Source organism: Molossus molossus, unplaced genomic scaffold (genome assembly GCF_014108415.1).
Source record: "Molossus molossus isolate mMolMol1 unplaced genomic scaffold, mMolMol1.p scaffold_m16_p_18, whole genome shotgun sequence".
NCBI lineage: Eukaryota > Metazoa > Chordata > Mammalia > Chiroptera > Molossidae > Molossus > Molossus molossus.
Window position 1 is genome coordinate 45,698,859 of NW_023425353.1, and position 26,327 is coordinate 45,725,185.

Below are 26,327 nucleotides of genomic sequence, written 5' to 3' on the forward strand. Positions count from 1 at the left end.
TCTGAAGCAATCACAGACAGACAGAATGTATTGAACAGTGGTTTTCAGGACACTGGACACAGGCAGTGAAGGACAGTTACCCTTGATACATGGGAAACAAATGAAGTGATTCCTAGATTACTGCCCTGTGAGAATTTCCGGCCATGGTGCTAGAAGTGAAACCCAGGTGGAGCCTAGCAGACTCTCTAAGTATTGAGCAAACAGAATTGAGTCCAGGGAAAATGAGGCAGCTAGACTTCAGAGACAGGACAGAAAGGAGAGAACTACCTAGAGAAAGGGAACCCCAGAAATCTGCAGAAGGTATCCTTTGAGTGTTCAACAGAGTACTGATCAGCAGATACATACAAGGAAACTATTCAGGTCTGAGGAAAGAACTGGTTTTGTTCTGTTGGTGGTGGTGGTGATCGTGGTGCTGATGGTTTTTTACCTCCTTTTTGACATGTTGGTTATGTGGAGTGGCCAAACACACAACACCCAACACTGGACAAATGAAATTGATAACAGTTTATTAGTCACATATATTCTTAGCCTAGGGGGAAGACATCAGACACCTTGCAGGGCCATGTAGGGATTGAACTCGGCAACAGCTTTCACAGGCTAAGGGTTGGGGGAAGCCAGCTTTTGTAGACTCAGGACTGCTTCCTGGCTCCTATAGGAGGAATCAGTTGACTCTCTTGAATAATTCCACAGGTGGGCAAGAAACTGAAGCCCACTGCTCAGTGATAAGCAGGAAATGTTCCTGGAGTCCGTGATAAGGAGGATTATCTGACTAGGCCCTTATCCATAGGAAGAGTCAGAAGAATTTGTGGTCAGGCCATTTGAGGCCTTTCCAGTTTTCCCAAGATGTCAAGGCAGTGCATAATATTGAACCTTAATTTTAGGTCTTATGCCACAAGAATCATCCTAGCCCTGGCCAGTTTGGCTCAGCGGTTGGAGCGTCGGCCTGCAGTCCGGAGAGACCCGGGTTCAGTTCCCGCTAAGGGCACATACTTCGGTTGCAGTTTGTCCCCGGCCCTGGTTGGTCGTGCGGGTGGCAGCCACTCGATGTGTCCCTTCACGTCGATGTTTCTCTCTCTCCCTCTCTTCCTCTCTCTCCCTCCCGCTCTATCTGAACAAAAAATGGAAAAATGTCCTCGGGAGAGGATAAAAAAAAAAAATAAAAAAAAAAAAAAAGAATCATCCTAAATTATTAAAGGGAACAGGGCCTTTTCCACCAGTCAGACTGGAAAAATTTATAATTCATGGGCGTTGGATATACAGGAAGGTCTTGCCTCACTTGTGGAAAATAATTAGCCCTAGACTATGCACTACTTAAGCCCATCTACCTGATCATAAAAAGCAAGATATGACAGGATCAAACTATCTCTAAAAAACAAAACTCAAGAATATTTAGAATTCAGAAATATCTAGCACCCAACAAGGTTAAATCCACAACATCTGGCATCCAGTCAAAGATTATCAGCAAAACATGACACATGATAAGGAGCATGACCACTCACTCAAAGCTGATCCAGAACTGATACAGATGTTAGAAGTAGACTAAATAAAGGTTGGGTTTTTTTTCCAAATTTGATGAAAACTTCAAACATATCCAAGAAGCTTGGTGAATCCCAAGCAGAAAAAAACCACACTTAGGCACATCATATCAAATTGCTGAAGAGTGGTAAAGAGAAATTCTTAAAAGCGGCTATGATCACTTCTCAGCCTTTTGGCTAAGATCGAGTGTAGTATCTGTTCATATCAGTTTAAAAGCAGCTATTGGGCCCTGGCCGGTTTGGCTCAGCGGTTAGAGCGTCGGCCTGCGGTCCTGAGAGACCTGGGTTCGGTTCCCGCTAAGGGCATGTACCTCGGTTGCAGTTTGTCCCCGGCCCTGGTCGGTTGTGCGGGTGGCAGCCACTCGATGTGTCCCTTTCACATCGATGTTTCTCTCTCTCTCTCTGTTCCTCTCTCCCCCCCCCGCACTCTACCTGAACAAAAAATGGAAAAATGTCCTCGGGTGAGAATAAAAAAAAAAAAAAAAAGCAGCTATTGGGGGAGGATCATATTATTACAGATAAACATAATATTGACAGCAAACATCTATTGAAAAACTGCAAATGAGAGGACAGTTGAACTGCATCTTGAAAGTACTAGATGAAAAACTGTCAACTTAGAATTCTATACCCAGTGAAAATATATTTCAAAAAATATGTTTTCAGTAAAACATGCCAAAGCTTATGAACATTCTAAAGTAAAATTTTATATTGTAGAGAAGCCTTTATAAGCAAGATAAAAACCCAAAAGGCATAAAGAAAAAAATATTATCAGATTGGACTACTTAAAAGTATTTAATTCTATGTGTTAAAAACCATAAATTGTTAACAGATAGTCTTGCAACAGAAACAGAGAGTTAACATCCCTAATATAGGAAGAAGTATAAATCAACAAGTAAACTAACAAGGGGGAGGAGGGATCTAACCAAGCAATTCATAAGAATGACTAAATATGACCAAGAAACATGTGAACACCATGTTAAAACTCTAATAAATACCAAATAAATTAAAATTTCTTTTTAATCCCTGGATTAACAAAAATAAAATAGCATTTTATATGGGGAGGGCATAGTGGAAGGCATGCTTATTTGCAGGAATGTAGATTGGTATGTTTTTCAAGGACAACTTGGAGGTACCTGTCAAAATGTAAAACACACACAGTTTCTGACCAGCAGTCTCACTTCTAAGAATCCATCCTGTACAGTAACTCACAAGTGCTGGTGGATACACATACAAGGATCCTCCACAGCATTATCTATGATAGCAGAGAACTGGAGAAGTTCTTAATGTGCATCACTAGAGGATAGTTAGATAGAATATTAAATAGATGTAGCTGTGATAAAGAGAAAAATAAAAATCTACAATATGGTGTAATTTGACCTATTAAAAACAAAACTGGCCAAACTCACACATAAACACCTTTATACATACATATTTGACTATAAATACATAGAAAAAGTGTGAAAATTTATGTACCAGACTGTCAAAAAGAAGTTACCTTCGGGGGGGCGGGTCAGAATTGATGGTATAAGGTAGGAAAGAAGGATTTCCATGATTTGCTTTGATATTTATTTTATTGTTTGAATTTTGAAGAGTTAGTAATTTAAAATTTTGTATAACTTAAATTTTTACACGTGTTAGTAAATTAAAATGAAAAAGGCTGAAGTTAAATTTTACTTCGTAAAAGGGCAAGTTTTTAAGTTAGACTCTAAAGCATTATTATAGTTTTTAATTAATATTTACAAATATATTCTGCTCTTCATGAAATGTAAATGCTTAAGAATCAATTACATGTCTTTTGCTTAATTAGAACAAACTGTTACATGTTAAACTGGGCACTTAAGTTGGCCATAGTAGAAATGTGCAAATAGCTATACTATTCCAGCTTCCAGTAAGTTGTTGTTACCAGGACTGTGCTTTGTAAAATGTTCTCTGTACCCCTTTAGAGTTTTAAAGTATCAGTTCGTTTCCGTTTACTCTAATCCTTCCTGAAATTATGAAGTTTCTCTCTTTTTCTTGAGGAATTACTTTTTTTTTTTTTTATGAATAATTAGTAACGTGTGTTTACTGCTTACTATGTTAAATTTACAGAGGATTAGAAATTCATTAGTAAATAAAAACAATAACACTTTTCAGAATTAAATGAGAATTAATTTTTATGTTTTTCAAGGGGTTTTAGTAAAGAAGTATTGTTTCAGCAACTTCTTGCTGTAAGCAAGGTGATTCCTAGAGCTACTCTGTTGAGAACACGGAAGGCCGGGAACAGGCATCAGGAGAAAAATGTAAACTTCTGTTTCTTTTAAGGTCTTCCTAATTATTATAATACCTTTTGAGAAGTATTTATTTTAATATGTGTGTGTGTGTATGTATGTTTGTATATTATCCCAATAACATACATTGCCATTGTAGTAATAAACCAGAAGATAGGATGAAAAAAAATTTTAACACCAAGAAGGAACTTCTTAAATGACTGTGACATTTTCTTCTCTAGTCTAACATTCTTTAAATAATTATCGAGGCAGTAGGTGTTAAGCAATTTAAGTAGTCAAATTAGTGATAACATTATCTCCAGGCTGTCATCCACCCCCTGAAAATTTATTTACAGTGTAGATTTTCAGTTTGTGGCCTGAGAGATGAAAATTAGGTCTGACTTCATGTCTTAATCATGCATCCACACGACCACAGGAGGGTTCTTTCACCAGCCACCATGTAACGATGTCACTGCCCATGAAAATAAATGTTTCTATGATGTGAAGAAACTTAGACCAAGATCTTAGTAAATATTGGTTATTACCAAAGTGTGGGAGTTGCATGTGGTATATAGCACCTGAACCAAAGCAGATCCTTAAGCATAGCCAAAGAGGCTCTTGGTCACACTCAGGGTCATCATAGACTTGAGGAGGAGAAAAAATGTCCTACGAGTTGTTTCTAGAGAAGCCAAAAAACCGCCCTTCAAGAAATCACCATACAACAGCAATTTGAATGTACTTAATGCCACTAAATTGTATACTCAAAAATGGGTAAATGATAAATTTTATGTTAGGTGTATTTTACCACAATGAATAAATTTTTTTTTTAAATAGCCATCCACTTTCTAAAAGCAGCTTGCTTAGAGACACCATACAGCTTAACGGTTAACCTGTTGGGTGACAGTTTGACCCAGGATGAGAACGACAGGAAAGAAATATTGGGATGCAAGCCCTCTCTGCCGCTACAGCTGAAATGGAATAAATCCAGCAGCATTAGCACCCAGGCAGCAGTGAGGGTACATAGTGGCTGTTGGCTTTTCTTCTAGTCTTTTGCCAGGTTTGTCAATGATAATGATCATGAATGTGGTAATAACAGCAACAGCTGGCCAACTTTGAACCTACTGAGTAGCAGGCACTATTCAGAGCTTCTCATTTGTTTTCTCATTTAATTCTCTCAACCACCCTGTGGGGTTGGCACTGATGTGATTTGTTTTTTTGCAGATGAGGAAAACAGGCTCAGAAAGATTAATTTGTTCAGGTAAGGGCCAGGACTCGGATTTAGATTCAAGGAGTTTTCTCCAGAGCTTGAGCCCTTAACATCTGGGTCATAGCACCCCAGCCATGGTCTCTGCGTGACAGAGCTCAGAAATAGCTTCTGTGCACGGACATCACACTGATGCCTTAAGCTCAGTCACTTAGTTGTTCAACAGACATTTACCAAGCTCTCTGGTGCAGGCCCAAGGTCAGGGCAGGCAGGAAGGAGAAGTTAAAATACTTAGGTCACAGTCCCTTCTCTTGAGATTAAAGTACAAGATTTTGACTGTAAGTAAATCAAAACTTATAACCAGAGCTTGCATTCACCACGAAGGCCACGGTGACCGATGATGGGAGCCCCCTGCCTCAGGATGCTGCCCTGACAGGATGTCCTGCAGTCAGAAACCACTCACCACCCACACAGCCCTGTGGCTAGGATACCAGGTGTTCCCTTTCCGGGAGCCCAGATGCTTTTACCAGCATTTCTGCGGTGTCTATTTCTGGCTGGGTAGGGGACTCACACACAGTTAATTCAAGGGGTGGAGGGGTAGAGTGGGGGCCCCTTCTCGGTCATCAGACTCCCTCACCAAAGTGCGTTTGTAATAGTCAAACACATTAGACCCAAGAGATGAAATTGCCACAACACACTCTACCACCTGCCCCAAAGGTGCTTTGTCTCCTAGAGCGCCCCTCCCCCCCCCCCCCCCCCCCCCCGCATTCAGAGGGCCCCAGCGACCTGTACAAAGAGAGCATAAGAGAATGAGGAAAGCTCTGTGGGCGAGATTCCATGGGCTGGTTTAAGACAAGTCACCCTCAGACATGACATTGTTATTATCAGACATGACATTGTTATTAACTGATGTATTCATCACAAAAGCCCATTGTAGCTCCTTCACATGTGCACTATAAAATGTGCCCATGACACTCAAAATCTCCTGCAGGAACAGAATTTCAGTTGTGGGCTCTGGATTGGTCAACTAGGGGTGAGGTGAAGGAAGCTACCTTTGAAGTGCTGAAGTACTTCAGACCCTTTATATAGACAAGACAGGAGTGCCGTATAAACGCTCCCTGCATATACTCCACCCAGCATCCACTGTTTTCCGTTTATTAGTGCATCTGCCAATATTGACATCTGCTGACTCCAAGGTTCCAGTAACTTCCAAGGTACCTCTGTCTACAGGATATCTTGCTCTTAGCATTCTAACAGCACTCAGCAAGTCTCTCTGTGAACAAAGTGCAGGGGTAAGAAATCTTTTCAGATTATTCTTCATGTACTCCAATCTAATTTTAACAGTGTTCCCCTTACCTACTCCCCTTCATACAAGCTGTTCTCACAGATTTCTGAATGTAAAATAATTTTCCTGTTCATTATTAGTCATTTAAAATTGGCCTATTAATAACTAGCCATTGCAATTATTATTAATTACTATGATTTTAGAGAATCCTCAGGCATGCAGTTTAAGTTATTTATTTTTAGTGCCAAATGTTGGGAGGAACTGTACTAGGCACTACAGGGGATTCTATAGGGGCTACAATCACCACCACTACCATTACTGCTATTACCACTATTGGAAATATTATTCCAGCCATTTACAGTCTAATGGAGGGTGGGTCAGATACAAGGGAAGTACATAAATAGTGTATTCCCCTAGTGGAGCTTGAAGAGGGAGTGGTTAGAAAGGATGGACAGCTGGGAGAGGGTTATTTTGAAGGAGTACAGGACACAGAAATGGGGGAGTGAGAATGTGAGAAGGATGACTGACTGGAGGGGAGGTGTTAGGGAAGGATGATGGCGATGTGAACATGGCTGTAAGTGGCCCCTAGGCATAGGAAGAGCAGCCTCGAAGGGTGTGCTGAGGACTGAGCTCAGTCCTCCCGAAATTCTGTGTGGAAGCCCTAACCCCCACTGCAACTTTATCTGGAGAGAGGGCAGATAAGGAGGTAATTAAGGATAAATGAAGTCATAAGGTCACAGCCCTGATCCAGTAGGATTAGTGTCCTTATAAGAAGAGACCAGAGATGCTCTCTCTCCCCCTGCCTCGGAGGACACAGAGAAGGTGGCTGTCTGCAAGCCCGGAGGAGAGCCCTCACCGGAAACCAAACTGGCCCACGCCTGATCTTGGTCTTCCCAGCCTCCAGAACTGTGAGAAATAAACTTCTGTTGTTGAAGCCACCCAGTCTGTGGTGTTCTGCTATGACAGCCCAAACAGACTAATACAGGTTGTATGTAAACTTTCTATCACAATGTCCATAAAAACTATTCTGCGTCATATACCAATTCCTAGGGACTGTGGGTGTTGACTAGATCTGAATTTCCTGAGTTTAATTAAAACACAACACTACTTACTGGCTTCAAAAGAGGATCTGGTGTTTGTTTTATCCCAAATTTTAGACAGGGCAGGAATTGATCTTCCTCTTCACCTTGTTTACAGCTAGCAAAATGTCCAGCATTCTGAAAGGCTCATGGTAAACATCTGTTTAACTGAATTAAGAGTCATCATTATTGAGGCACTAGGTGAAGAGGGCCTAATTAAGGAAAGTAAGCACAGAGAAGATTTTGAGTTTGAACATTTCTACAATTCCAAGACCTAAGTAGTCAGGAGGTAGCATGAGGAAGACATACACCTGGGTGCGTGCATGTTCCCCACTCTGCCGCTCAGTGTCCACACAATCAGCGGTCCAGTTCTCTTCATTGTGAACAGAATCTGGACCACTGTGTATTTTACAAATTGCACTTTGAACTTTTTTATCCTCACCCGAGTTTTTGTTCAGATACAGTGGGAGGGAGAGAGAGGAAGAGAGAGAGAGAGAGAGAGAGAGAGAGAAACATCGACGTGAAAGGGACACATTAAGTGGCCACCACCCGCATGACCAACCAGGGCCAGGGGGACAAACTGCAACCGAGGTACGTGCCCTTAACAGGAACCGAACCCGGGTCTCTCTGGACCGCAGGCCGGCGCTCTGACCGCTGAGCCAAACCAGCCAGGGCTGCACTTTGAACTTTTTTTTTTTTTTTTTATCCTCACCCGAGGACATTTTTCCACTTTTTGTTCAGGTAGAGTGGGAGGGAGAGAGAGGAACAGAGAGAGAGAGAGAAACATCGATGTGAAAGGGACACATCGAGTGGCCGCCACCCGCACAACCGACCAGGGCCGGGGACAAACTGCAACCGAGGTACATGCCCTTAGCGGGAACCGAACCTGGGTCTCTCGGGACCTCAGGCTGACATTCTAACCGCTGAGCCAAACCGGCCAGGGCTGCACTTTGAACTTTTAAGCTGCCCTCACCTCCATCAGTTTTCACCACATGCATGCAAGCACAATCCAAAATGCTCTTCAACTGCCATTCAAGGCTGTGGCCGTAAACCATCCAGAAAAACACTGACCACTAGTTTGACTAAAATCCTAGGAGCCTGTTTTCCTCTATTCCCTACTGTTATTTTCAGCCAGTCTTTTAACTTCCAAAATATGTATATGTTGCCATAAGAGTTAGTCATCTATAGCAAAATGAATTTTTCAAAATGTATTAAAAGTATTTTCCAGATAAGAATTTTTAATGTAAAAAAAAATAAGTTTTTTGTTGTCTCAATTTTGATAAACATTTTCTTGTTGATTCATTATATCCACCATAGGGTCTTACAGATCAAAGGTGATTTCAGGAGTGTTCTCATCTGTATCAGTCATAAAGATAGCCTATGGCCTATAAGTAAATAAAATCAATAAATTACTTGAGCTGTTTCCATTTTTGATATAGCCCCAAATGCTCTACATTTCCTTTTTATGGAAAGATAGAAACCTTTGGCCATACTTCAGTAAAACAAAATTCTAGATCAAGAATCAGTGATATTATAAACTTTGTGTTTGTAACTTTTTTAGGGTGGAAAAGGGATAAAACTACAAAGACACAACTTGTGGGCTTGGAATAAAGCAGTTTCACAACACAGATCAGTATCTTAAGTTTTTTCAGTTCTTTATCAAAGTATTTTAGTATGCTGGTAGCCATAACCATGGGACCTTTGTTTTGGTCAGTGACTTTTAATCTCCCATTTACATGAATAAACTGGCATAACTTGTAAAGTAGATTGTACATCAACCATTTAAAATTCAACATTTGTTTCTGAAGAAAATGATTTGGTTTTCTAAATCCCTCTGTTCCGTTCCTGTTTTTTCTTAATCATCAATGATAGTTTCTTAGACATCAGTAGTTTTTTTAGATATTTTTAGACATGAAGCAGCTTTCTCAAAAACTGGACCAAAAATAAACACAGGCAGGAAAGTAGATTAGAATTTTTGAAATTGTATCAGTATTAAAAACCAGCTGATCCTAGATTTAAGACGAAGCCAGTGTTGTGTGCATTATTTAGGTTTATGAAAAGTTGAAGGTTCACCCTTTATATCATACAAACTTATGGTTTAGGATTTTATCCTTTATATCACTTACATGGCTTAAGCATGTGTATCTCAGGAATCCAGCATTTCTTCTGTACTGTCAAAATTTATATTTTAAATTAACTGGTAAAAGTCCTACATGATGTTAAAACAAATGCTGCTGTTCTATCATTTTGAAATAGTGCACACAGAATTGGTTGTTATGTAAAATTATTCCTTTCTTTACCTATCAGTAATGTGCTTTATGCAATTGATGAGATTCAGCTTCCTAATCACTCACTCAATTTTCCAAAGATAAAAGAGCATAGCAGACCTCATCCATAAGTTTTTCAAAGGGAAGTTTTTAATTCTTTATTAGCAAGTTACTCTGTCACTCTATTTCTCTACCCTCTTGTCCACAAACGAGTCTTAAGTAGCCTTCCTTGGAGTTTATAGGGATCTGACAAATTCCATTAGAAAGTCAATCTAGCTTTTTGTTTCTCTTGACATGAACACACTAGGTCATCCTATGTCTGAGAGGAGCATGTCAGAATGGTTGTCTTACTGCATTTCTCATTGTTATTCTCTGGACTGATATCCCTTGAAGATCATATTATAGATCGTTTTATCAAAGGAATGTCAACAATAGTAGCTGGGCAAAGGCTGGTTCCACCTAATCAGATATGTCCTCCAAAGTCACTAGCAGCTTGATGCCCTAACAAAACCTAGTTGCCAAAATATTTCGCCGTGATTTTGAGCTAGTCTCAAGCTTACCATGTCTGATCTGCACATTCATTCTCAGACCTCAGAAGTACATTGCTTAATGTCTTTTATTCTGTAAGTGCAGTGTGAAAGCCCAGATAAATGCAAGTATGCAAACAGTATTTCACTTCACTATTGCCCCTCCTCTGCCCCGCACTTTTATGCACCTAGGAAGACACACAGATATGTCTGTAGATATGTGTATGTGTATATATATATATGTGTGTTCAGTTTGAAGTTTGAGTCTCAGTGTTATTTAAAAGCAAGTCTGGTAAATGAGTCCAGATGATATTTGAACCACCCTGAAATCAGTCTCCAAGAAAAGGGGAATCAAGGTAATAGCTCATCAGCAGATTTTCCCTAAAGTGGACTCACCTGTTATTAATTTATAGAATTTCATCCTTAATCTAACTTGTAGGATATTGTACGTGGATGGAAGGGATGATTTCTACCAACTTTCTGCATACGACATAGTTTTCTAGCATCCATCTGCTGGATGCTGCCTGTCCACATGAGCCTGCTGGTTTGCATGTTTCAGCACTATGTTCGCTTAATTCTGCTCATGTAGATGTTATTTATTGACCAGTTCAAGTGCTAAAACTAAATTTTTATAGACAACCTTTACTCTCATAATAGGTTATTAAGTGCCATTTCTTAATGAGATCAGTCAAATAAATTAGATCAGTTAAATAAATCATCAGAAAACTGAAGTCTCAACACAGCATAATATGATTTGCTGTAAGTATGGGCTGAGCATATTGAACTCCATGGACTTTAGTTTTGACAGATTAAAAAAAAAACAGCTAATGAAATTAAGCACTAAAGTTTTATTCTTATATTGTCCCTAGAGAAACAATTAATTCATTTTTATTTTGGTTTATAACTTGATTATAAATTGAGGTTTGCCTTGTTAGTACAACCCATGCCCCTTTTAAGGAATCCAAGTGTGTTTGATTATTAAGCATTAACATCGCTCCCAGGCCCAAGCACTGCCAGAGAGCCACTGGGCATGGAATGCATTAAAAATTTGTTTTTACTGCCTTGTAATCAGCCTTAACTATGACCTGTCACCCCATACTAGATTACCTGTGGTCTCTCTGTGTCAAATACCATGTACGACTAGACTAGAGAATTGAGCTTAGTACAAATGAGAATTAGATTTAAATTACTAAGCTAATTTTCTTTTCCGGTTTTAAACAAAATTTAATTACTTGCTTCCAGAAATAAGAAATAGTTGTGTTTAATACCAACAGGCCCGTCTGTCCTGCCATAAGCAGTTTTTATGTCTCCCCCCCCCCCCTTTTTTTTTTTGGTACAGTGTTGAATTAAGGGCACAATATCTACTTGAAACTCCAATGAGAATTTTAAAGTATAGATAAAATATTTAACATGAGTTGTTACCACACTGACTTGGTGGCATGTAATTAGAAATAACCTCTAATGAAAGTAAATGCTTATGCTTAATTTCTTTTGTTATTTTTATAGGAATAATTCTCCATGTTATTTTGATTTATTACTGATTTTTATGATTATCCTAGACTTAGTCATTTACATATGTACAGATCTATAGGTACTTATTGGACCTAACTTGCAAGTGAAAATATAGACATTGCTCATGCAAATAGTGGGTGTGGCCTCATTTAGAGGCTAACAGGCTATTTAGTATCAATCTCAAGACTCCCCTGCCGCTCTGTCTGTTTATTAATACTGAGCTGGAAGTCTCTCCTGATGTGCTGAGCCCGCCATATTATTTTTTCTAATGATTTTCTCTCTGTACCTTTTAACTTTGTTTTTTATCTGGAAGAATAAAAATTTCTTGTAGAATTCAGTAAATTTCAAATCAATAACTCTAAGCAAGAATCCTCACTAGAAGTATTGCAGGAGGGGTGGAAGTGGGGAGAAAGGGGGTCGATGGAGAAAAAAGAGGGACATCTGTAATACTTCCAACAATAAAAAAAAAGATAAATAAATAAAAAGTATTCTATAAGTAAAATGTTGGCAAATAAAATTAAAAGGAACAATCATTCTGTTAATTTCATTTGTCACAGTCATTGAGATGTGTATTTTCCATAGGGCCACATTTTATTTGAAAATATAATTGTTCATGCAGATGTGAGTATATTCTCATTTAGGGGCAGTCTATTCATTGCCTCTTTTTTTGCCCCACCCCACCCCCAAAAAACAGCTCTAGACATAGAATCACTGTGCAAATCTAGTAAGCATGTTTACCCTAGAAACAAATGTAGCCAATTACAGAGAAATAGGTGGAGCTGTTTTAAGCATTCATTAAATCTCTCAGGGCAAGGGGGTAAATTAAATTTTATAAGGCTGCTGTAAAAATAACTTTTTTAGAATTTCAGTATGGTTGTATAATTTAGTGCTTATTACGAGATTCAATTTTAACACAAAATTTAGCTCCCAAAAAGCACTCCAAATGAAGCACTGCATCTGGGAGCCTGTGACTGCCCACCACACAGGCATTTAACAGTCAGGGCCTCAGCATGGCCCATTGCATGCCGAATCAAGGGTGGCCTTTCAGTTTCCAAAAAAAAATCCCATCGTTTGACCAGTCCTGAATAAATATGGTGGTAGGTCCCAGCCCCTGTGGGTGAGCTGTCACCCACAGGGTAGAAAGCATTGTCCCTCCCACCCATTAATGATGTGCATAATCACAGCCAAGAAGACAGCTTTGTGCAAATTCTCACTTTTAATGACATATCTTGGAGAAAAAATTAAAGTAGTATCATATGAATGTTAAAATGTCATTAGAAAGTTAAAGCATCAGTGAGGGTCAAATTCCCATGAAGAAAGACCAGCACAGCTCACTACATGGGAAGTGGTCAAACGCCAGCGTATGAGTAAGGGGTGGAAAGATACGGTTGTGTGTCAGACACTGTACTGGGTTCATGTGACAGTGTGCGATGGCTTTCAGCTACATGATTTGAAGAACCCAGAATTTCTCCTAGTAACAGATCAGAACTAAATTATACACATATTCTTTGGTTCCAAAAATGTTGGTAGTTTAATTTATTTGTGTCAAGCATGGTCTCTGTAGTTCCCTTTAAAATGCACATACCTCTGGAAAAGATGGCACCTTAGGTGACAGTCACATTGTGACTAGGTATATGAACATTCCTCTGGGAGAGAAAGATCTGGGTCAGGAAGGAGAATGTGCCAGGGAATCAGCAACTGGGGAGGGAGGCCGCCAGGCACAAGCTGGATTTTCCTACTTCACAAAGTTGCTGTGCAGTCAGAGAAGCCCAACTTTGAATCATTATTCGTGATGAGTGAGAATTTTGATATATGTCCTTGGCCCAAAGTAGGCCTGGCGTTTTTGTTTTTTTTTCCCTTTTCCAAGTGAGAGACTTGCAGCTGAGCTGAGACGTGTTAAGGTAAGAAAGGTCAACAGGTTATAGTGGCAAGTGCAACAGGGCTTGTTAAGAGTAATCAAAGACCTACTTAGGGAAGCAGCAGGAAGCAGAGGGTTGGGATTTCCCCCCTAAGGAGGTTATAGGGGCCATCTGGCCAGAGAGAAGTTGGCTTAACTCTGAAAACGTTTAAAATCCAGTTTAAAGTGCTGATTAGAAAAATCCCACAATGAGCAGTTTGATCTTTTTCCCTCTCACACATGGGAGGAGATGACTCTGCCTGAAGAGTCCAGCACTGCTTTAAAGGAATTCATCGTGTATAGGAAAGTCACTTCGGCAAGTGCTCCAGCCACCTCTTTTCTTTCCTCCTCTCTGCGTTTTAAGAGCCCCTTCCTGAGATCAGTGGTTTCCACTTCCTTCCTGGCAGAGACAGGTCTCCCTGGGGAAGGCTGCACAGGCTGACCAAATTGTTGTCAGCAGTAGTTGCTCATGGGCCTACTGAGACTCAAACCAGTGTGTATCAATGCACTATTTTAATACCAGCACTTAACTCTTAGTGAGCATCAAGAAGTTTCACTTTTGAACCAGGATTTTACACTATTCTGTGTTACAGTGTTCTCTCACATTAATATGTCTACCTCTTGGAACCTCTATTTCTGCCATTAGCAGTAAGAACTAGAGAGGACAGGACTTTAGAACAGTGCCCTACTGAAGATAAAAGTGTGATTAGGGTACTGAAAAGATAATTTAATGGGTAAAAAGCATCTGAAACATCAGACAGGTTACTGGCAAAAAAAGGTATCTTTATTGCATAGTTGGCCTTTGCCACTGGGATGGGGTGGTGGGGAATAGAAGATTTTGAGAGAGGGTCCTTGGACCTTGCGTGACCGGGTTTGTGTCTTTAGAGATGAAAAAGCTTAGTTCATCTGAGGGTGGAGAGAATGAAGACAGGGAGACATTAGGGAAGGTATTTTGATGGTCTGGGTAAGAGATGATAGAGGCCATGAAGAGGAAGAAGAGCAGAAGGGCCAAGGAATATTTGGGAGTCAGAACCCCCAGGACTCAGTTTCCTACTCTGTGACAGCATCACTAGTGACTGTAAGCTCGGCTGTGCCTCGTATTTCACAAATTTTCAATCTTGATGTACAAGAAGGATGTACAATGGGTTAACAATCCTGTCACCCCACTAAGCCATCTCCCATTTCCTGCTAGCAGAAAAATGGAAAACTAGGTACACATTTCACCACCTATGATATATGAAAATTTATTTGGACATGGTTCTTCACCTATATCAGAAGAATACAGTCAGAGTTTGAATCCTAGAAATAGACCATATGGACACAGTTTGGTCTAGTGGAAGAACACGTTGCCCAAGAACATGTTAAACCTGCAACAGCAGGTTCAAGGTTCAGACGTGATGTCTGAACTAAAACAGGAAACTACTGACTATATACTAAATATAACAGTCCTAATGAATTATAAGGATTGAAACCTTCAAGGACTAAAAGCAGATAGGGAAGCTTGAAGACAAAGCAAGAAGTCACTTTTAGGAAATAGGTCATATTCTCTTCTTTAGACTTACAGCAGATGTAGCTAAATATTAAACCACACAATAAATGATACTGGGGCTGCCCAAATGCTTCTCATCTCCAGTCGGTGACTAGGAGCTGCTGGTCCTACAGGCTCAAGCCAGGAACCTGATACCACCTACAAACTAAATTCCATCCTGACCAGTGGGTCTGATTACTCATTAATTCATTTACTAAACACTTACTGAATGGTCATCTCCAGCACAGTGCCACAGACACCCTGCTGGTTTTGTGAAAAAGATACTGCCTGCCCTCAAGGAAAGGGGAGGGTTAGCAGGCAGAGTGTGAAGTGCCCTCCTTGATAACACTGGGTTCAACAAGGGTTCAACAAGAGGATAAGAGCAAGGCCTCGGCCCAAATAAAAGCCCACACCGGCAGTGGAAAGTCACTCCCCGGCATGGACAGCACCCGTGCGACTCACCAGGCCGCCTCAGCCACAGGCTGCAGCGCTCAGAGGTAGACGGGACGACCTAGTAAACTGAAACCTCCGAGATTCTTGTCCAGCTCTGGCTCTGACCTGGGTGGTTTATCTCTGGACTTGAGTCCAGATTCCAGATGGGGTGGAGACTGTGGACACGTGTGACAGCTAAGGCATGACTGCTGTATTCTCACCTATTCTCAAAACCTCCTCCTGTCCCATTCATAGCTACTGAACAGGAGTGTGGGCAAAAAGACTATTTGAGGGGGAAATTGATATATTAGATTACTAGTTTGTAGTGGATGGACTACATTTGAGAACTAGGGAATGAAAATGTTTTTTTTAATTTTGAAGAAAAGGCGTGCATTACAAAACAGGTCTTGTTAGATTGTTGTCATCATGTTCACTTCGATCAGGGCTGGAAGTAGGGGGAAGAGGATCGGGGTAATTTTTGCACTTTCATAGCCAGACACCGCGAGAAAAAATACTCCAATAGGTAATATCTCCCATGGTTGGCAGGAACAGATGTTTGTAGAGAATACCATGTGTTTAAAAAAAAAAAAAACTGGATACCTGATAAGTATAGGCCAATGTGGCCTAAACTATTCTGTCTTTAAAATCTGGCATCATTTGATAAGACATATCGGTGAGGATGTGGAGAATTGGAACCCGCACACATTGCCTATGGGCATATAAACGGGGCAGCCTCTTTGGACAGCACTTTAGCAATTCTTCTAATGGGTAAGCACAAAGTTACCATATGATCAAGCAGCTCCACTCCTAGGTGTATATACCCAAGAGAAGTGAAAGCATGCCCGTACAAAATTGTACACATACATTCATAGCAGCATTATTCATAATAGCCAGAAAGGGAAAACAACCCACATGTCTATCAGCTGACACATGGATTACCATAATGTGGTATATTCATGCAATAGAATATTATTTGGAATGAAGTATTGTAGCAAGGTGCATGCTACAACATGGGTGAGCCTTGAAAACATAATGTTCAGTGAAAGAAGCCAGTCACAAAAGGCCACATGTTGTATGGTTCCATTAATGTGAACTGTCCAGAATAGGCAAATAGAGAGAGACGGTGAATCACTGGATGTGGAGGGCTGGAGGGTTTGGGGGGGTGGGGAGTTACTGCTAATGGGTACAAGGTTTCTTTTAGGGATGATGAAAATATTCTAGAATGGATTATGGTGATGATTGCGTTAACTCTGTGAATGTACCAGAAACCACTGAAGTATACATATTAAGTAGGTAAATTGTATGGGATGTGAATTCTATCTCAGTAAAGCTGCTTTAAAAAAAAAAAAGGGAAAAACCTAGTTTTGATGTCTTGGCATCTTTGACCCTTTCCTACTTACTGCAGCCACAGCTTTTTGCAGTGGTATTTTGGGGAAAGTAATCTGTGAATCTTTGGTATCTTAAGTCCTCTAATGTAAGGATTTGTTCTGAGTTCATTAGGAGTTATTGCTTAACTAAGCCTGGAATTGCAATACAATAGCTTCTCAGTAGGAATGCCCATCTGTGCTGTTCTTTAGATGAGTCTATTCTAACAGATCGCTTTATGTTTAAAAACGCACACTGATTTAATATACATAGTACTGCTATGTAAGCTTATAGGATGAGTTTTTAAGTTTTAAAAATATTTGATCAACAGTATACTTTAGGATACAGCCAGTGTATTTTTATTGTTTATGGAGCAGTCTCAACTCAGGAGGCTTTAATATGGAATGGTTTTAATTTTCTCCAGTCACTGCCTTAGGCCATGTTTTGTTGAATCTTGCCTTTCTGTTCCTTAACAATATTTAGCAGATCCCATAGCATTCAGATCACTTTCAGTTATTAGAGGATCCACATGGTCCATTATTAAATTCCCATCTTACACCTGATTTTAATCTAATTATACATTTTATAATGTAGTACACAAATAAAGTATACAGTACTCTTTAATGCAAATTCCGTATAGCCAGTTACTTCTCCCAGAAGATTTTCAGTGATATTTGCCAGAAACCAATGTGTGTCTGTCTTATGGTTGCAGCTGACAAATGAGTGGTTTTAACATGAATGTTGGGTGATATTTTCCCTTAAATTAAGAACTAAGACAAAAGTGAAACAAAGAAGAAAGATGTTGGAACTTCACTTGTTAGTCAGTGTCATGAGCAACTTCTTTACTGAATAAGATAATAGTTCCAAATACTGGAAGAATATATTCTTCAGTTTAGATGCTATTCAAAATGTAAGGACTCTAGACATGATACCTTTTTTAGGTTTAATCTGCTTTACTAGCACTTTTCCATCACTTTCTTAACTGCAGGCAACAAAACAGTAAATCAAATCCTAATTTGTAGCATTTGCTGATTTCAGGCTACATACGTGACCTCGCCGAGTGCGTGAAGGGACAAGGTGCACAGTAGCACACTATGTTTTCCTACCATCCGGATGATAGCAGTAAAATAATTAAGAAATGAATTTTAAGTATTTATTACCTTTTTATAAACTTCTTTCATTGTAACTTTATATAATTAAGTTTTAATAATGGTTGTATTTAAATTCCTAAAAATTTTGCCCTGGCCAGTTTGGCTCAGCGGTTAGAGTGTCGGCCTGCGGTCCGGAGAGACCCGGGTTCGGTTCCCGCTAAGGGCACGTACTTCGGTTGCAGTTTGTCCCCGGCCCTGGTTGGTCGTGCGGGTGGCAGCCACTTGATGTGTCCCTTCACGTCGATGTTTCTCTCTCTCTCTCCCTTCCTCTCTCTCCCTCCCACTCTGTCTGTACAAAAAATGGGAAAATATCCTCGGGTGAGGATTAAAAAATAAATAAATAAATAAATTCCTAAAAATTTTAAAATTGGCCAGCCAGCTGGCTCAAGACTAGCACTGCCCCTGTCACACAGCATTCCCCTGAGAGCCTCTGAGCCACAGGGTCCCCTCCCCAGGAAGCTGCCTTCTTGATAGGACACGAGGAGACAGCGGTGTGGACTGTTCTTGGGCGCACTCTCCGCAGTGCGGGGTAAACCAGCAGGTCAGCTGCCTAAGCAGCTCATACCTGCTTTCAGTCCCCAGCCAGGGAGCACACTTGAGCCTCCGTGCAGGCACCTGTGTCTTGACTAGTAAGTCCTCGGTACCCTCCTCACATGCTGGGAGAGGGAAAAGTTGTCTTCTCCCCGTTGTCGGGAGGAGGGAAGACAGGGAAGCTCCACTACCCCACACCCCACACCCACGGGGTGGGCACTCGGTGTCTCCACAAAGCTTTCTCTCCTTTCCCACCTCTTATGACAGACTTCCGGGGCTGTCAGCCAGCTCATCTTCTCTTAGTAAGTCTTGAGGTATTAATGTCTTTTTAGAATTTGGGGTACTCAATTACTCTTTTAGCATCACCAGTTCATCATTCTGGAGTAACCGCATATATTGTTAGACTTGTATGCAGTTTTGTTTAGCATTCTCAAATTTAAAGTCCATGATCATTTTCTCCCTAAATATATATATAATGTGTGTTTGTGTGTCTTTTAATCTTTCTGGTTTGGGTTAGGCCTATAATTAGCAGTCAGGTTTCCCCACATTCCAAAGTGCAAAAACCTTAAATTTGTCCTAGTCACTTGGTTTTTAATTAGTAGAGCCAAAGGAATTCAGATTTTCTAAATCTTGATAATGTTCTTCACAGAGACGTGAGATTCCTATTACCCTTGGGTAAAGTATCTGTAATTGCTCCAAGTCTTAATTAACCTCATCAAGGTTAGGGTTCTCCAAATAAAATTGTAGTGAATGAAAGGCATGGGGAAAGGTGAGAACTTACCCACCAGGTAGCAAAACATACTATAAAACTATATTGAGAAAAACAGGAGGAACAAATAATGCAAAAGACAAGTTAACCAATCGAAAAAATATCAAGTGAAGAATCATGTCTGGATAGGTATGAGAACCTTGTGTATGATAAAGCTAGCATTGCACATAAAAGTTACTATATGTAAATATAGGAGATTATTTCTAAAATACTGGAGTGAATGAAGAGGGCCTTTATAAATAAGCATGACATCAAACCAGAAAATATTAAAGAAAGATTGATTTGTTTACTTAAAATTTTTAAATGTCTACATGGCAAGGGCATCATAAACTAGGTTAAAGGTAAAGGATAGACTGGGGGGGAAATATCTCCTTCACACAAAGTAGGTAGAGAGGATTGTCGTTGAAGAGGCACTGGATTTATTTGTCTGAATACCGAAGAGGCAGTGTTAAAATCAATGAATAGCCTAAGGCAAGGATGAACGTTCCCATAATACAATGATCTTCTGAGGTACAAGAATAAATATGAAATTTTATTTTAAGAATTTAAGCAGTATAACTTTATTATTAAAAATCTATGTGGCCCAGCCGGTGTGGCTCAGTGGTTGAGTGTGGACCCATGCATCAAGAGGTCGGCGGTTCGATTCCCAGTTAGGACACATGCCCAGGTTGTGGGCCTGATCCCCAGTGGGGGGCATGCCAATTCATGTTCTTTCTCATTGATGTTTCTATCTCTCTCCCTCTCCCTTCCTCTCTCTCTAAAAATCATTAAAGAAAAAAAAATTTTTTTTTTTAAATCTAATATATGTTTTAAGTTTGTCATTATGATATAGCAGTGACTTCTTGGCACTACCAGCTGCTAGAGGCTCCTTTGCAAAGCACATTTGCAGTACTTGAATAGATGTTTTCACCTGGTGAAAAGCATGAGACTTTTGGCTATCTATGCCGATGTCGGTTACTCTTAATGGAGATTTTGCTATCAGATCAGTAGGCGTCCCTTCTTTTTTAATGGTATCGAAGGTAAAGCCTTGCCTCACCTCCTGGACTGATGGTGACGGTCCAGTGTCATTGAAGCATTTCCGCCAACTGCAGCTATGTGCAGTGCTTAAAGAAGATGCTTTCTGGATATTTAAGAAATAGACATAAGATTTTTGCCCTTACATTTTTAGTTCTAATAATTTTACATTAATTTGCTGCTTCATTCAATCTTTGGATGTGTTCCTTTCTTTGCCAGCAGCCACTGGTTATCACCAAGTCCTTTTCTGTCAGTATTAGTACCTGCAGTAGAAAGACCCTCATGGACACCGGGGTGCATTTGAGAGCTGGAGCCAGAGCTGCAGCCACAGCCTGAGCCTTGGTTTAAGCCTTGGCCTTGGCCTTTGGCTGGCAGAGCCTGAGACCCTTGGCAGTGTGTGCATGAGCATGTTTCCTAAGCTGGGGTGAGCATGTTGATTGAGCTTGTAGCTACAACCCTTTGGGATCTGGGGCTTGACCTCCGTGGGCTTTACCAGGTCCTTGATAACCTTGGCATGTGCGCTCATGGCCTGGCAGAATTTGTAGGAGACTTAAATATCAATTTCCACTGATGAACATTCTGGTTTTTCTTTAGCCAGGAGAAGGCAGACTGATGACAATCTCAAAGATTGATTAAGACTTGGGAAAGCAGTAATAATTTAGAAACCCAAAATTATGGGAAATTTTCTCTTCTTTTTTAGAAAGAAATTATAAAGAAAATAGGTTGACTAATCTTATGTTTAGAGACTGTTACTTTATATAACGTATCTGTAGCCCTGAAATACGAAATCCGATAATAAGATTCCACCTTACTTAGGGTCATAATTATAAATACACTACACAAAAAGTATCTTACTCCATTAAATTCACTGTGGTAGTCAGTGGCTACATGTATATTGCATAGTTTCAGCTGTTACCTGAGTCTTAACTGTCTTAATGCTAAAAATAATTTAGCATTAAGGACTATTTGATTAATACATGATTTTAAAATTACTTCATTTTATTCTTCGATTTCTTCATTTATACTTTAAACAGACTTAAGAGTTGCATAAATTTGCAGACCTTCATGCACAATAGTGCTCTTCACGGCATGGTTTATAAAGAAAAAAAAAAAAAAATGGAAAGAACCCAAATGTCTCTAAACTGGAAATTGGTTATTAATATAGATGAATATTAAAAATGATGAAGTAGGTCTGTAATTATTGATATAAAAAGGTATTCACCATATAGTGATTTTAAAAATATCAGAAGATTACAAAAGCAAACATTAACTATATATTTAGAAAAGAAGTCTAGGAAGATATAAGTCAAAATGTTAACAATACTGTTTGTTTAATCCTCAGTCGAGGATATGTTTATAGATTTTAGAAAGGGGGTGGGGAGAGAGAGAAACATCAATTGGTTGCCTCATGTAAGAACCCTGACCTGGGATCAAACCCACAGCCTAGGTATGCACCCTGACTGGGAATCGAACCTGCAACCTTTCAGTGTGTGGGACGACACTGCAACCAACTGAGCCACACCGGCCAGGGCAACAGTACTTTTCTATGAGTGAATTTACATATGTGCTTCACTTACAACTTTCCATCTTGCACACAGTCTTGGGTGGTTTTTAAGCTTATTATTATTGTTTTTATAGTTAATATGTATAATGTTACAGGTGGAAGATATTTCTCATTTTAAAATCAAACTTGAAAAGATGAAAGGAACTGTGAAAGAAATTTACTGTTTGAACATACAGAAAAGTTTTGCACAATGCATGAGATTTTTTTACCCCTTCTGCCCCCACTGAAATAGTATTAACACTTGATATCACACCTTTCCCCAGCCGCAGCTTTCTGTTCCCTGTCCTTCATCTGTCTCTACCTCCTGGGAGCGGAAACAGACCAGTCTTGTTTCCAGTGTGCGCAAACTGTGTGAGGATACAATTGAGGAAGAACATTAATGTCCACTGGTCATTCTTCTGGCATTAAGCCTGTTCTTTGCCTCAGTCCGTGAGTTAGGAAATGCAGTTGGCTGTTTAGTACGTTTCACTATTACAGAATCTAATTAAATACCTGTCTTTAATGATGTAGACTTCAGCAAAATTTAAGAATGCCCAATTTCACCCTAAGGCTTTGCATCCTAGACTGGCAATAATTGGAACAAGGTGATTTTTTCAAGGGGAGGCTAATGTGATTCAGACCTCTCTTTGGCCCTTTTTCAACTCTGTCATGACTTAGTCTGAACAGAAGGACTACATCTTTTTTTTTTAAGCATCTCGGACCATTCCCAGGTATTTTGTTTCTACATTTGGTATTGCTGGGCTGGTTTAAGTGATAGAGTTTCAGTCTCAGCATTTGGGCAAGTGAAGGAAACGAATGATAAAAAGTAGGCAGGAGGACCCTGGCCAGGTGGCTCGGTTGGTTGGAGTGTCATCCCATACACCAAAAGGTTGCATGTTCAATTCCCAGTCAAGGTGCTCTACCTAGGTTGTGGATTCACTCTCTGTGCAGGGCATGTGTGGGAGACCACCAGTCGATGTTTCTCACGCATTATTGGCTGGCTGGCTGGCTGAGTGTCTCTCTCTCCACCCCTGCCTCTCCCTTCCTCTCTAAAAATCAATAAACATAACCTTAGGTGAGGATTACAAAAAAAGCGTAGGCAGAGAGGCAAAAGTTCTAAACAAACCCATATCCTGAGTAGTTTATTAATTGTGATATAAGTGGATGTAAGAACTGGGCTCTTCCTAGAAGAATTATAGCAAGCTTAGCACAGTCAAAGAAAACTTAAGCTAGGTCTTACTGGTAGGGCTCTCAAAGGCTTTGTTATCATCAGCCTCAGCAGATCATTAAAAGATGGTGTTTTGCCCTGGCCGGTTTGGCCCAGCAGTTAGAGTGTCAGCCTGTGGTCCAGAGAGACCCGGGTCCCGGGTTCAGTTCCCGCTAAGGGTACGTACCTCGGTTGCAGTTTGTCCCCGGCCCTGGTTGGTCGTGAGGGTGGCAGCCACTCGATGTGTCTCTTTCACGATGATGTTTCTCTCTCTCTCTCTCTCTCTCTCTCTCTCTCTCTCTCTCTCTTCCTCTCTCTCCCTCCCACTCTATCTGAACAAAAAATGGAAAAAAGCGTTTTCAGGTGAGGATAAAAAAAAAATGGTGTTTCTATTGTACCTTTAATATTGAGAGGGTATGACCGTGAATATCTTACTAGATTAGAATCTCAAAATCTTCCAAAGTTACAGGTGGTATTAGATCACAGGCACACTTCCATATTCTTTATTTATTTATTTTTTCATATTTAATATTGACTTTTGCTCATTTTTCTCCTTTTCCCTTTTGGGTCCTTCTTATCCACTTGCTCTAATACACCCAAATTCTCAACACCAAAAATACAATAACTAAAAATCAGAGAAAGAGTAAAATTAGAGAATGGGGGGAAAGGGGTGGATTCTGGAATCTCCAGAAACCTAAATTACTTTTTATTATTCGATTTTTTTTTTTTAATGTTGATCCTGTCTGGGTAGAGAACTGTCTCCCGAGAAGCTTGTAGTGAAGAGCCCTGCTCACCCTGTGTCAGCCTTGGGCAGGTGACCGCCCTCCTGTGCTTCCGTTTCCACAGGTGTCAGCTCCCCCAGAGCTGTGCAGAGTTAACATGTGCAGCGTTCAGACGCAGTCTCCGTGTTAGCTGTTATTAACACCTGTCAGTATTTTTGTAGTGAAGAGCTGTGTGGATTTTGATATTCCCATATTTGGAGAAAGAAGTAGACTATACCCCCTCCCCCACCTCCGTCATTGGATCTCACTAACGGCTGCTGCTTGATTGGGCTGAGCTGAGGCTCCTCCGGTGCAGATCACCAGGGGCAGGAGTACTGCCACACCTGAGGTATAGCCCAGGACAAGGAGCTGCCAGGTCATCTGAACCTCCTCCCCAGAGATCTCACCAAGGTCCCTGGAGTTTCCTTTCCAGAGCCCACGTATATTTCCTCAATGAAATATCCACCTGAGCCCTGGCCAGTTTGGCTCAGTGGTTGGAGCGTTGGCCTGCGGTCCAGAGAGACCCGGGTTCGGTTCCCGCTAAGGGCATGTACCTCGGTTGCAGTTTGTCCCTGGCCCTGGTTGGTCGTGCGGGTGGCAGCCACTCGATGTGTCCCTTTCACATCAATGTTTCCCTCCCTCTCTCTTCCTCTCTCTCCCTCCCACTCTGTCTGTACAAAAAAATGGAAAAATGTCCTCGGGTGAAGATAAAAAAATAAAAAAGAAAAGAAATATCCACCTGAAATCAAGGGGAGGAAAGTGAGAACATGTGGGTAGGGGCAGGGAGAGAGAATTAGACTTGTCCAGAAATGTGACAGGAGATGTCAGTAAAAGCACAGGTAGACTATTCTTGGAGCAGCTGGTGTGAAATGTGCTGTCAGTGGCCGGTCATTTGCAGGTCATTGTTGAAGTGACACTGTCCCAGGTTAGAGCAATAGCTTCTCACCTCCTCCCGGCCCCTCCTCCACACCCCCACATCCTGCCCCAGCCCCCAAGGGCCAGCCTTTCGGACACTCCTTCTCTCCCCTGACTTTGAAAATGGGAGAGGTGCTGGAATTACTGACCCCTGACTCTGCTTCCTTCCAGCTGACCCTCTGGTAGGCAGCATCGCCACGCAGTACATGACCAACAGAGCGGAGCACGACCGAATGGCCAGACAATGGACCAAGCGGTACGCCACATAGGGGCCTGCGCTTGCGCCCCCGCCGGACCTGTGCAAGCACATTCACCAAGTGCATCAAGAGCCTGCCCTCCCCTCCGGACCTCGGTTCTTATCTTCTTATTTTTAATAAATTTTGAATCATTTTGTGGTGGTATGTCATCCTTTCCCCCTCCCTTCTCCCGCTTTCCTTTTCCTTTTTTCCTTTGCTCTCCCTGCACACACACACCCCGCAATTGTATCCTTTTAATTTCTATTAACTTGAAAGATTTGGGTTCTTTTTTCCCACCTCAGTTTATTTGGATGGGAACTTTGTTTTCGGTGCGGACAATGTTGGATCTGTAATAGTAAGAGCTTTCTTACAAAGCTTTGTATTACTGTGTGGTTTTATTTTTTGTTGTTTGTTTTATTTTGATTTTTTTTTCTTTTATGTGATCTTCGGGAAAAAACGAATTCAGAATTATATCTCGTTTCTACTTAAATGTAGTGTTTAGGGTTAATTTTTTGTACTGAAGTCTTTATTGGTGGGTGCATGCTACTGGGAACAAGTTTTTGTACAAAAGCTTCAATCAGAATCACTGTGCATTACTGAGACTCTGTTTATCACTAGCCTTCTGTCCCCCACACAGAAGACTGTTGGATTGAACAAAATAATAAGTATTTTGATTTACTTAAAGTGCTTGTAAATTTCTTAGGGACCTGCCACTTTTGACTGTGGATCAGTTGATGTACACTTGTATTATTAAAGCACTCAATAAATCACTGTGGCTGATAAATGCACTTGTGGTAACTTGGCATTTGCTTTGTATCCTGATGACTAGCGTAGCCCTACATGTAGCACAGCTTATCTAATTCAGTTACACCTGCAAGTGTATTTTTCATCTCACACCTCTAATATTTCTTTGTAATTGAGTCACTGAGCATGTGAAATTTCTCCAGCTGTCAATACCCTGATGATTTTATGGTTGTTTCAGATCACTCTCATTTTACATATTGGCTGGACATTACTTTCTCATGGGTGCACTTTCTGGTACAGCTTTTCTATGCGGCAGTTAAAGTATAGGACTCCAAAAGTAGCCTTCTAGTGAAAATGAAGTCTGAGCCGATCGTTGTGTTCAACCACTTTTGAACTCGTTTCTCTCCTTTTTCTCCTAAGATTGTTATAGTGATTGCCCTTGAATTTTGGTTTTGTTTTCTCTCCATAATTCTAGTGAAAGAAGTAAACTCAACTGTACCAGGCATAGTCAGCACATTCAGTGATGGGGTGTGTGTGTCTGGCTTTGACCTTCAGGCTGTTTTAGGTATGCAGCCATAG

The 26,327-nt window shown here is 40.6% G+C and overlaps 1 protein-coding gene and 1 pseudogene across 1 annotated transcript in view; both read left to right on the forward strand.

The window, feature by feature from the left end:
- LOC118633104 (ubiquitin-conjugating enzyme E2 E2) overlaps positions 1–25,436 on the forward strand; it is a 298,162-nt gene extending 272,726 nt beyond the window's left edge. Inside the window, exon 6 of the mRNA XM_036266629.1 lies at positions 24,940–25,436. Coding sequence (XP_036122522.1) covers positions 24,940–25,037 — 98 coding nt within the window. The 3' untranslated portion in view covers positions 25,038–25,436. The remainder of the gene's footprint in view (positions 1–24,939) is intronic.
- On the forward strand, positions 1,693–1,788 carry LOC118633670 (annotated as a pseudogene).
- Positions 25,437–26,327: the final 891 nt, after the last annotated feature.